We start from the raw sequence: 12,676 nt of genomic DNA on the forward strand, positions 1-12,676 counted from the left end.
GCGGTCTGTGTAGTTTAATTTAGTGCCCATTGCAGTTATATTTTACCCTCTGCATTGTATGGGACTTGTGCTAGCGCTGCTGTATGTTTTTTCTACTGTCAGCTTTTATACCTTTCTCTTTTTTTCATAATAACCCTGGGATACTGGTGTATAGGGGGTTCACTGTACTTCGCATCTACTTGTATTTGTGAAAACTGTCACATACGGTGCGTGTTGCATGCTTCTCAGTGCCATATTGTGTTATACTCTCCTTGCAGCTATGTCTAGCAAAGGCAAGGGTAACAAGAAGGCTGCTACTCCTATACTGGTCTCTTGCAGGGCCTGTTCAGCAGGATTAACCCAGCAGGATTTAATTCAAGATGGTCTATGTGCATCTTGTTATACTGCCCCAGGCCAGTCAGCCCCTCCAGCCAGGGCTGCCATCAGAAATTGTGGGGCCCGGGACTGACAGAATAGGCAGCCCCCCCATCACTCCTCACTCTCCCTGAGTCCCAGCAGTCTGTGCCCTTCCTTTTATTTTTTAAAACCCCCACCTCACTCTCCCTGAGTCCCAGCAGTCTGTGTCCTGCCTTTTATTTTTAAAACATCCACCTCACTCCCAAAAGCCAGCCACCTCCGCCGCATGCCTTTTTTTTCTTTATTAACTCCCTCTCCCCCCCGGTTGTTGTGCACCACTTACCTTATTGAAGGATCCGGCTTCTACTCCTCGGTCCGCTGCAGCTCGCTCCTCTTGATCCGCGGCTCCTCTGATGTCGACCTCGCCCTTCAGTGGCGCGCCATGACGTCACGACGTCATGCGCGCTGACTCCAAAACAAGCTTCATTGAAAGTTTGTGGGTACTGCTCACCTCTTCAACCTTGAGGAAGATCCCAGAACTTAGGGATCGAAACGCGTCGGTCCATACGGGGGACATCCATGCTGACAGACACCTTGCAGAGCCCGGACGGTTGAAGAGGTGAGCAGTGCCCAGCAGTATTCCCGGGATATATGCTGATGTTCCATACATCTCACGCTCATTGAGGACTGTCCGTTGACAGGACTCTCTGCCATCCGGTAATTGCAATTACATGTCATTTTGGATTATCCCATTGGGGGAATGCTTACATAAAGGATCAGCCATCTATGTTTTATTTTCTGTTTTGTAATAAATTGTGCTTCACTATGTTTATCTCTTTCTGCTCTTGTTTATGGGACACCATATATGAGAACTACACAGAAGAGTTGAATAAGATTGGGGGGAACACCACCCTTGTTTGGAGTATTGTACTAAGCGCAGGTCATGTGATTTTTGCTTCTTATTTATTTCACATGTGTTGGTGAAGGTTGGGATACCTTTAAAAAAATCACGTTTGTCCTGCTGCATGAGAGACTGCGCACTAATTGAGCTATCTACACTTATCCACGTATTACTCTCATACTTGGACAATCTCTTGCTGTTAGCCCACTCTCCAGAGGTCCTTCACCGCCAACTTCAGATAACCATTGCCTTTCTACAAACACACGGCTGGTTAATCAACTGGAAAAAGTCTTCCCTGACCCCTTCTCAAAGGATGGTATATCTGGGAACCCTTCTAGATTTTCAATTTCAGAAAATGTTCCTGGCAGCAGACAAAATCTCTGGCTGCAGCAACGAGTGCGCATGTTACTCCACAGTCGCCGAGTGTCAATTCACTCAACAATGCAGACCTTGGGGTCCATGGTATCCACCTTGACATGGTCTAGTTCGCTCAGTTCCACTCCAGGCCCTTAAAACACCTAATCCTCTCCAGGTGGAATGGGCTGCCCCATCTGATCAGATCCCAGACGATAGTCCTCTCTCCGGAAGTTCATCTATCCCTCTCCTGGTGGTTACAGACATCCCACCTAAAGAAGGGTCACCCCTTCTGGATCCCGGATTAGGTGCTCCTCACCACAGATGCAAGCCTCCATGGGTGGGGTGCAGTGACTGGCCAGCACTCCTTCCAGGGTCGTTGGACTCCCACTGAGGGGGTACTACCAATCAACGTCCTGGAGTTCCGAGCCACCTACAGAGTCCACACTCTGGCTCGGGACATTCTTCAGGGAAGGCCAGTACAAGTTCAGTCCGACAACGCCACCGCGGTGGCCTACCTCAGTCACTCGCAGTCAGGCGGCATTGGCAGAAGTGGCATGCATTCTCAAGTGGGCCGAACATCATCTCTCGGCCATCTCCGCGGTGTTCATCCCGGGGATTCTCAATTGGGAAGTGGATTTCCTTAGCCGTCATGACGTGCACACCGAAGAGTGGTCTATACACCCAGAGGTCTTTCAGCTCCTGGTGGACAAATGGGGTCTAGCGGACGTGGACCTCATGGCCTCACGACACACCACAAGCTCCCAGCATACGGGTGCAGGACAAGCAGCCTTCGTGGATGCCTTGTCAGTGAAGTGGACCTTTCATTTGGCATATCTCTTCCCTCCAGTCTCCCTTCTTCCTCAGGTCCTTTGGAAATTCAAGCAAGAAGGGGGCACGGTTCTGTTAGTAGCTCCGGCTGGGCCCAGACGCCATAGGTACTCAGATCTTCAAAGTCTCACCATAGACGCTCCTCTCCAACTTCCTCTACGGCCGGACCTGTTGTCTCAGGTTCCATGTCTACATTCGGACCTGGCCTGTCTGCTTTGACAGTGTAACTCTTGAGCCATCCCTCCCAAGGTCCAAAGGGCTTTCTCGCTCCGTGGTCTAGACCATGCTCAGAGCGCAGTGTGGCAAACAAACTTCCAGTGGTGTGCTACCAGAAGCTATGACCCTCTTGTTTTTTGGGTTTCTTGCCTTCCTTCAAGCTGGATTGGATCTCGGACTCCGCCTGGCCTCTCTGAAAGTGCACGTCTCTGCTCTGTCCATTTGGTTCCAGTGCAGAATTGCTCCACTGCTGGATGTTCACACCTTCCTTCAGGGTGTCCTCCATATACCACTTCCCTTTTTCCCTCCTGTGGCTCAGTGGGATTTATTACTTCTCCATGCACTTCAGGGTCCTCCGTTTGAACCCCTGGACTCAGTAGATGTCAAATGGCTCACTGCAAAGACTCTTCTTCTTCTGGCTATCGCGTCTGCCAGTAGGGTGTCAGATTTGGGGGCTCTCTCCATTTCTGATCTTTCATCAGGACAGGGCTGTTCTTCACTCACCCTGGCTTCCTTCCCAAGGTGGTCTCTTGTTTCCACATTAATGAGGAAATTGTAGTTCCGGCCTTCCAATCACCAGACCTCTCGGCAGGTGAGGCCTCCTTAGATGTGGTATGTGCTCTGAGGATCTACGTGGACCGTATTGGTTCCATCAGGAAAACGGATTCCCTCTTTGTCCTATATGGATTCCACAAGAAGGGCTGGCCAGCTAACAAACAGACTCTGGCCAGATGGCTTCGCATGACTATTTCACAGGCTTACATGCAGGCTGGCCTTCCTGTGCTAGATACTATATCTGCTCATTCTACTCGCTCTGTGGGTCCCTCCGCCAGCCTGCCATGGCGCTTCTCCTGGACAACTAATACAAGGTGGCCAAGTGGTCTTCTGTCCACACCTTTCTTAGGTTCTATGCTTTTGATACCTTTGCCTCTCAGGATGTTTCCTTTGGGTGTCGGATTCTCCTCTCAGCTCAGCAGCGCCCCTGCCCTTGAACAACTGCTTTGGGACATCCCCATTGTCTCCCCTGTGGAGCCCTATGGACCCTGAATAAAAAAAGGAGAGTTATGGTAGACTTGCCTTTTGTTAACTCTTTCTTTGAAGTCAATAAGGTCCACAGGGTACCCACCCTAATGCACCTGGCTTCTATGAGTTTCTTCTCTTGGTCACCAGTTTCCTTCTCTATTGTGTGAGAGTGTGATTATTAAGTGTACCAGTCTTCCTTCTCTCCTATCTTGCTCCTGCCTTGGGCGTGTTGACAAAACTGCATTGCCTCAGGCTGTGGACGAGGTATAGGGGGGGAAGGACTGGAGCATCCTGGGACAGAAAAGCTTTAACTTTCTGTCCCCCATTGTCTCCCCTGTGAACCCTATGGACTTCAAAGAAATAGAGTTACCAAAGGTAAGTCTTCCATAATTCTCCTTTTGTACTGCTGCAGAAAATAAGATTCCTGTTTGATATTTAAAGGGAACAGCATTGGATGTTTATATTTAATTGAATTTACTTTGTATTATACTGTATGTATTTAATTATATTTAAAATATTTATTAATAGCAGATACTATTCTCTTTTGTGTGTAGGACACTTGAATACATTATTATATTGTGTACAAATAGGGTACTGTAATGTGACTTTACCACTTACACTTTGAAGCCTCATCTCTACGCTTTCTCTACACTATTATTAGGTACAAGTATACATACTTTTTTTTACTCCTGAATTAAATGTGGCTTCCCATTAAAAACACAGGACAAGACCCGAACTTTGCCAGCACTGAGTTCGGCTGGTGGATAAATCAAGTTATTTTCTGGAATGGGAATCTCCATGCATCCCCCTGCATAGCAAGGAAGACCCTTAAATATGTGCCCACTCCATCCCATTATCTTATTTTATTTATTTTGCTCCACAAACTGAAATTTCAATTTTGCCTTACTCTGCAAAGCTCCTTACACCAGTACACAGACTCCGTACTTTGCAAGGAAAGCTAATTCAGACAGACTTCTCCCACCAGCCATTGCAGATTTTAGCTTCTTCGCAATGCTTCCATCTTGCTCCATAAACCTATACGGTTTGGCAAAAATCTAAGTGCACAAGGCACATGGCACAGAAAAGAGAATTTGCCTCTGATATTTTGCACTTTATAAATTAGGTTTTGTTTGTTCTGAACTGTTCGCTTACTTGGTATAATCTATACTTACAATTCATGTATTTGTTAATTTAAAACTCCACTAAATTACCTCTTTTATTTTTCTAGGAAGATGAATTAAAAGATGTTGTCCAAGACAAGAGTCGTCTGAGCCTTCAGTATGCCAGCCTATCTCACAGGGCACTGCAGTATGACCAGGTAATACTTACTGGCTTGTTTGTTAATGACATGCAGATTTCACTTTGATACTAGTATATCCAGGGGTGAGCCAATCAAAAGGCAAAGTAAGGCAGCATATTTTAAGAGGCCTTAAAATGAAGGGAAAAAGAAGTGTAAATGCTAATTTTCCAATATAGTAGACATGAGTTACATGAAAACATTTGTAATTTAGTTATACAAATGTTTGTTAGTTTTTTCATGTTCCAAAAATGGGCACACACAAGTACAAGCAATAAAGAGTCATATATATTTTGATTTCATCTGCCCTTACATCCGGAGAGGTGGGATTAGGGTATGACGGTGCTTATTAACATAGGCAAAGTTTAATATTGAAGCGTCACGCAATTGTGGCCCATGCAGACTTGCACATAAGCGAAAATATGCCTGTTTTTCAGTTTGGGTTTTTTTTGCAACTAGTATAGGACAGGTGCAATTATTCAATAATGATAATAACCAGTAGCAAACCAGGTGCATATGATAGACACACAGATGTGGCCATGCCTAGAGATGTGTACAACTGTGCATATTGGCAACCAGGTGTATTTGATACACATATAAATGCGGCTAAATATGGAGATGTGTACAACTGTACATATGGGTGACCAGGTGCATATGATACACACACAGATGCTGCCATGTCTAGAGATGTGTACAACTGTGCTTATGGACGAAAATATGCTATATACTATATAATCCCAGTTTAATTTAATTCTACGTCAGACCCTCTATCACCAATTCCAGCTTTATACCTCACCAAATACAGAGCTGTGGATAGTTGGACTGAATGAGGAATGAATTCAAATGAACAAGTGCTACCACTTCTGCTCCTCATTGTCATTTCCAGGGTATATAGCTATTATCATTGCACTTACATTTAATTCTGTTTACCTATCAAAATGTAGTGCAGGGCAGGAAAACAGTGCCTAAGCATATTGGGTAACGTACCACATATGGCTCTGTACATTAGTATTGGCACCAAGCATGGCTCTTCTCTAAGACATTACACGTCCTGGCACTAAAAATGGCTCTTAGTCTTGGCACCAGATATAGCAAAGCATATTTTCCTTGGTACCAGGTATGATTCTGCACATTAGTTTTGCCATTCATATTTGCATATGTATTGTGGTACTACAGGAGTTCTGCACATTTGTCTGTTTACACAGATATGGCTTTGCAGATTAGTCTGGGCACCAAATATGGATTTGAATGTTATTATTGGCACCATTTTTAGCTCTGCACAATAGTATTGGCACCAAGAATGGATCTATAAGTTAAACTTGGCACCAACCATGCTGAGGGGACAGGTCCACCAACACAAGAAAGAAGGCCTCTGCGTGGAGCTTCATTCAGCTCTGCAGTAACTCTACTGGCTGCAGTGTGTCATTCCAGGCAATCTGCAAGCCAAATTCAGATGCCGTGGGGCAGTGATGATGCCGCTCCCTGGGCCATGTGCACCACTCGCACGCCCCTAGTTACATCCTGATTGTGGTGACATTATCACTCCTAGTTTAGGTCTCCTATAACTCATAAACAAGTTGCACTATTACTTGACAGGACTGGTCAAAACAAGCAGTTTTGAGTCCACTTAGTGAGCAAGGGTTTCAGCTAGGCCTTCTGTACTCCTTTGCTTCATTTTAGTTGTCAGGGCTAATACCACTATTTTTATACTGCTGAAATTTCGCAAAAATTGCAGCATAAAGTACACAACAAGGCAGTTGTACGCAATGCTGATATTTCTTCTTCAGGGTCCATAGGGGATCCACAGAGATACCATGGGGTGTGTGTGGTTGTTGTAAAGATCCGCGACCCAAACAGTCAAAGCTTTATCTCCCAGGATGCACTGGTCCTCCTCCACATATATTCCACCCCCAGCCACAGGCAGACAGTTTTACGTTTGGTGCCGGGAGGACCGGTTGCACCCTTAGACAGGAGGACTGCTGGGGCAGCCCCAAGCTTTATTTTTATGAGTTAGTTTATTTTCTTTCTTTTTTTACATCAGAGCAAGCAGCGCTCGGCATCCTAATGTGCACCTGGGCTGCTGCTCCGACTGTACTGCTGCTCCTAATGGGCGCCTGTGCTGCTGGTTACATATAAATCCTGTTTAACAGGCTTGTCCCCTCAGGATTACATACAGGATAACCTGTGTGTTAATGTTATGTACCACCTCTCCAGTCCACCTTACCAGCACCTGTTCAGGAGCCACCGTGGGTGTCCTCCTTGTCTCAGGTTATGACGCAGTTAGTGGACTGCTTATCAGCCCCCACACTGCCTCCCACCATGGGGTACCCACAGCTATTACAGCCTACTATGTCAGTACCCCCTATGCATCCTCCTTGGATGGATGTTTATGCCCACTCAGTTCAGAATATGGCTCAAACGTCTGCCACCTATCAGCAAATGTTACAGACGGATAGACCGTTAGCCACCAAAGCACAGTGTACCCAGCTTTCGGATTCTGACGAATCATCTGAGGAGGCATATGATGCACAAGGTTCTCTCTCCGGGTCACACTCAAGCGAGGAGATCCGTCATTCAACAATGGATGTCCCTTCTTGAGTAAGGGCGGTTAAATCTATCCTGATTATAGAGGATGATGAACCAGCCCCTAAGCCAAAAACCCCAATGTTTAAACTTCAAAAGTGGTCAAGGCTGAATTCCATCAATCAGATCAGTTCACTGAGATCATGGGGGAAGCTTGGGGTACTCCTGGCAAACTGTTCCAGGTTCTAAAAATATTTGCGTCTTTTTACCCTCTCCCTACTAGTGAGTGTACGAAATGGGAAGTCCCTCCTACTGTTGATGGACAGAGGCACTGGAAGAGAGCTTGCCATCAGACGCTACCAGGGAACAACTGGTCTCCATCTCCTATATTCAGGAAGCGGCCTCTTATTTGGGAGAAGCTGCGTTGGAAACTGGACTCCTTGCCTCTAAGGCATCTGCAACTTCGGTAGTCGCCCCCCGGGTCCTTTGGCTACGGTCTTGGAAGGCGGACACGGGACCCATGAGGGCACTCAAATCCTTACCCATCTCTGGAGACAGGCGCAGAGTTGGACAATATCGTGGCTACAGTGGCAGCCTCGTAATCTGCCTTTCTGCCATTAGCAGCTGCCCCTAAGCCTAGACAGTCCTCTTCTTGGTACTTTTGCCCCCACGGTAAGGCAAGAGGGCAGTCATTTCCCAGGCAGTCTAGTTCTCACAGGACTACCAAGCCGCGATCCACGCAGTCTTGGTCAGTCAGATGTCCACCTTCGAAGTCTGACGACAAACCCTCCGCCTGATGGGGCGGGCCTCCTCCTGGGGGATCCTAGGATGGGAGGCCGACTTCTTAAATTTTCTCTCTTGGCTTGGCTCTTGGTGTCAAACAACAACAGATGCCTGGGTCTGAGAAGTGGTCTCTCAGGGGTACACCCTCACCTTCCTGAGGCATCCTCCCCAGCAATTTTTTTGTACAGCTCCCCCACCAGACCCCATGAAGGCTCTGGCCCTCCAGGAAGCCATTCACTCCCTGCGATGTTCAGGTGTGATAATACCGGTTCCTTCAGCTCAGCTAGGAACTGGTTTTTATTCCACTCTCTTTTTGATTCGAAAGCCAAATGGGTCTCATCTGCCTATTCTGAATCTCAAATCCCTCAACAAATTTATTCGAGTGCCAAAGTTCCGCATGGAAACTCTACGATCAGTTGTTCTGGCATTGGAGCTTGGGGATTTCATGGTTTCTCTGCACATTTAGGATGTATACCCGCATGTACCGATTACTCCAACCCACCAACGGTTCCTACGGTTTGCTGTTCTGCAGGAACATTACCAGTTTCGGGCGATGCCCTTTGGTCTGTCAACAGCCCCTTGGGTCTTTGCCAAAATAATGGAAGTTATGGCAGCGTACCTCAGGCGCCAGGGAGTCAGAATCCTGTCCATACCTGGACGACCTCTTAATCTTGGCACATTCCCTGATTGTGTTACAACTCCATCCCCAGCTGACCGTGGACTGCCTGCAAACACATGGTTGGCTCATCATTTGGAAAAAGTCCTCCCTATCTCCGACACAGCAGATAGTACATCTGGGGGCAATACTTGATTCTCAAATACAAAGGATCTTTCTGCCAGCTGACAAAATTTTGGCACTACACTTGCGCAATTTGCTGCACAATCAACGGTTATCCATTCACTCAACAATGCAGGTCCTGGGGTCCATGGTATCGATATGGTTGAATATGCCCAGTTCCACTCCAGGCTCCTTCAACAACTGGTTCTCTCCCAGTGGAACGGGTAGTATCATCTGATCCAGGCCCTGATGATTCCCCTCTCTCCGGAGGTTTGGCTTCCCTCTCATGGTAGCTGCAGACGTCTTATCTAACAAGGGTCGCCCCTTCTGGATTCCAAATGGGGAACTTCTCACTACAGATGCCAGTCTTCGCGGATGGGGCGCGGTTACCGGTCAACATATCTTTCAGGGATGGTGGACAACACAGGAAAGTCGCCTGCCTAGAAACATTCTGGGGCTGCGAGCATTGTACAGAGCACTCACTCGGGCGCAATACCTTCTCTGGGCAGGCCGGTCCAAATCCAGTCTAATAATGCGACTGCGGTAGCCTCCCTCAACCATCAGGAAGGCACGGAGGCACGCCAAGTCAGTCAGCCATGCAGGAACTGGCAAACATCCTGGTCTAGGCCTAATGTCATCTCCTGGCAATCTCAGCAGTGTTCATTCCTAGAGTCCTCAATTGGGAAGCGGACTTCCTAAGCCGTCAGGCTATACGCGCTGGAGAGTGGGCTCTCCACCTGGATGTCTTTCAACTCCTGGTGGACAAATGGGCCTGCCAGACTTTGACCTCATGGCCTCATGTCACAACTACAAGGTCCCCAGGTAAGGGTCCAGGACCAAAGACCCCTCAGCTACCTTCATAGATGCTCTGGCAGTGATGTGGGACTTGAAACTTGCATACCTCTTTCCTCCGATCTTCCTTGTCCCGAGGGTTCTTAGAAAGTTCAAGCAAGAGGGTGGCATGGTGATACTAATAGCCGAGCCTGGCCCAGGCGACATTGGTTTAGAGACCTACGGAGTCTCTCCATAGACACTTCTTTTTCACTTCCTCTATGGCAGGATATACTAGCACAGAGTCTTTGCCTGCACCTGGACCTACCACATCTGTCTTTGATGGTGTGGCTCTTGAGTCATCCCGCTTAAGAGCCAAGGGTTTCTCTCGCTCTGTGGTTCAGACGATTATAATGGCACATAAGCCTTCCTCAGCCCGCATCTATCACAGAGTTTGGCCCTCTTACTTTCAATAGTGCTCACCCAGAGGCTGTGACCCTCCAGTTTTTAGGGTCTTCCAGGTGCTTGGGTTTCCCCAGACGGGGTTAGATCACGGCCTCTGCCTGGTCTCCCTTAGAGTCCAGGTTTCTGCACTATCAGTCTGGTTCCAGTGATGTTAGAACATTCTTTCAAGGCGTTCTCTGCTTTCAACCTCCTTTGTTCCTTTGGGAGCTCAGTGGGATTTGTCCTTGGTTCTCCGGGCTCTACAGGCTCCTCTGTTTGAACCTGTGGACTCCGTAGAACTCAAGTAGCTGACAGTGAAGACGCTCTTTGCCCTCGCTATCTCCTCTGGCTGCAGAGTATCTGATTTGGCAGCTCTCTCCTGTCGCTCCCCTTCTTGATCTTTCATCCAGACAGAGCTGTCCTCCATACCCGGGCTGGTTACCTCCCTAAAGTGGTATTCCGGTTTCATTGGAATGAAGAGATTGTGGTTCCGGCCTTCCAGTTCTTAGATCTCTCTGCAGGAGAAGCCTCTCTAGATGTAGTTCTTGCTCTTCGGACCTACATGGATCATACTAATTTCTTTAGGAAATCACATTCTCTCTTTGTGTTGTCCGGCTTTCACAAGCGTAGCAGGCCAGCTAACAAACAAACTCTGGCTCGTTGGCTCTGCATGACAATCTCTCAGTCCTACACGCAAGCTGATCTTCCTGTTCCAAACAGGGTTACAGCACATTCTACTTGGTCTGAGAAGAAATTAAGAGTTACGGTAAACTTACCTTTGTTAACTCTATTTCTTCGAAGTCCATAGGGCCCCTAGGGAGAGTGTTTCTTGAGTGTACTGTTCTTCCTTCTCCTCTTTCCTGCTCTTGCCTTGGGCTTGTTTACAAAACTGTCTGCCTGTGGCTGGGGGCGGGGTATATTTGGAGGAGGACCGGTGCATCTTGGGAGCTAAAGCTTTGACTATTTAGTGCCTGGATCTCTCCAACCACACACATTCCATGGTATCCTGGTGGACCCTATGGACTTCGAAGAAATAGAGTTAACAAAGGTAAGTCTACCACAACTTAACACCACTCCAGAAAATATAGTGGTATTTTCTTACTTTTTTTGTGTCTTTTCCATTGTTAAACCCTCTCAGCTCATAAGTGTGTAGCGCTCCCCTCCGGGTTCCAATTGGTTGTATTTCATTGTGGATTTGAGTGTTGGGTGATGCTCTGGGACCTGTTGAAGGGGGCTGCTGTTTGAATTGTTTGCGCAGCGGTGTTATCTGACACTGTTCTATCTTAATTTATACAGATCGAGCGATTGTTTGCCATTTCACATGTGTGTAAGGTGCACTGTGCATGCGCAGCAATAGTTTTGCGTTTTCACTCACAGAGGATTACTGTAATTCGCAAAGCGAGTGACTAGTAGTCAGTGTTTGGGGGAGGTAACTGGGAATGGCTAGGCAAATGCAGGCATGTCTGACCATTTAAATGTCGTTTCATGGACGTGCATAAATTTAACTATTGTGATCTCCTTTGTAGCATGAGAGCTCTCTGCGTGTCAGGAGAGCAGCAGTGTGTGCAGTTGGTCAGACTTGCCGCATATGCTGCATGGCTACCAGATCTGCATTGATTTTAATAATGTTTACGCTGTTGCACGTCGTCGGATGGATATAGGAAGGCAGCAGTGTGTGTCCCTATGCTCAGATGTGCTTTGGAAAGCATTAGCATATTTTAGCAACTGCGATTCGCGAGAGAATGCAGTTGCAACTGCATTAGCGGAAATCTCTGAATCAGGCCCTTTGTTCTCTCTGCCTCACAGAAGTTGAAGCGCACTGATTTTCCATTACCTTCCACTGTTCTGCTATTGTACACACTATATGATCAATCCCGACGTGGATTGGAATAATATATCATACACATCGTATAGTGTGTATGCCAATTCTGTCATTTACTGTTTGGTCCCATCTGATGTGTGGTGCACCTCGTGTATTGTGTACGCACAACCACACATAGGCCCTGATTCAGAGCCGCTCGCAAATAGCAAGCGCTCGCTCTGAATCGGGGTGGACGCTTTTTTTTAATTAAAACTGGCCTCCTGGCCGCTCGCTAAGCTGTGGGTGACCAATAGAGCCGGAAGCTCACTACTGACATCACTGGTGATGTCAGTAGGGCAACCCACAAACGGCAGGCGTTCTTTCAGGAATGCCTCTTTCTCTTTCATCCACTAGGGGACACTGGAGGCGTGGATAGCTGGAGCTGGCACTTTAAAATTTAGAAGTGTGAAGCTCCTCCCCCTCTATGCCCCACCAGCCCTCAGTTTAGAAAATGTGCCGTCGGAGCTGGTCACAATCTGCTGTGCTCCAGCAGGTCACATAATTATTTATTTCTTTTATTTTACACTATTATTTATTTTTTGTTTATTATTTTAAAAC

General features: G+C 47.2%; 1 protein-coding gene across 6 annotated transcripts in view; it reads left to right on the forward strand.

Annotated features, from left to right (window-relative positions):
- The window catches only part of RIMBP2 (RIMS binding protein 2), a 575,178-nt gene that overhangs the window by 358,031 nt on the left and 204,471 nt on the right, over positions 1–12,676 (forward strand). For all 6 annotated transcript variants that reach the window (XM_088482099.1, XM_088482100.1, XM_088482101.1 and 3 more), the window contains one exon: positions 4,890–4,979. In XM_088482099.1, coding sequence (XP_088338225.1) covers positions 4,890–4,979 — 90 coding nt within the window. The remainder of the gene's footprint in view (positions 1–4,889; positions 4,980–12,676) is intronic.

Source organism: Taudactylus pleione, unplaced genomic scaffold (assembly GCF_031769625.1).
Source record: "Taudactylus pleione unplaced genomic scaffold, aTauple2 ptg000282l, whole genome shotgun sequence".
NCBI classification, from domain to species: Eukaryota; Metazoa; Chordata; class Amphibia; order Anura; family Myobatrachidae; genus Taudactylus; species Taudactylus pleione.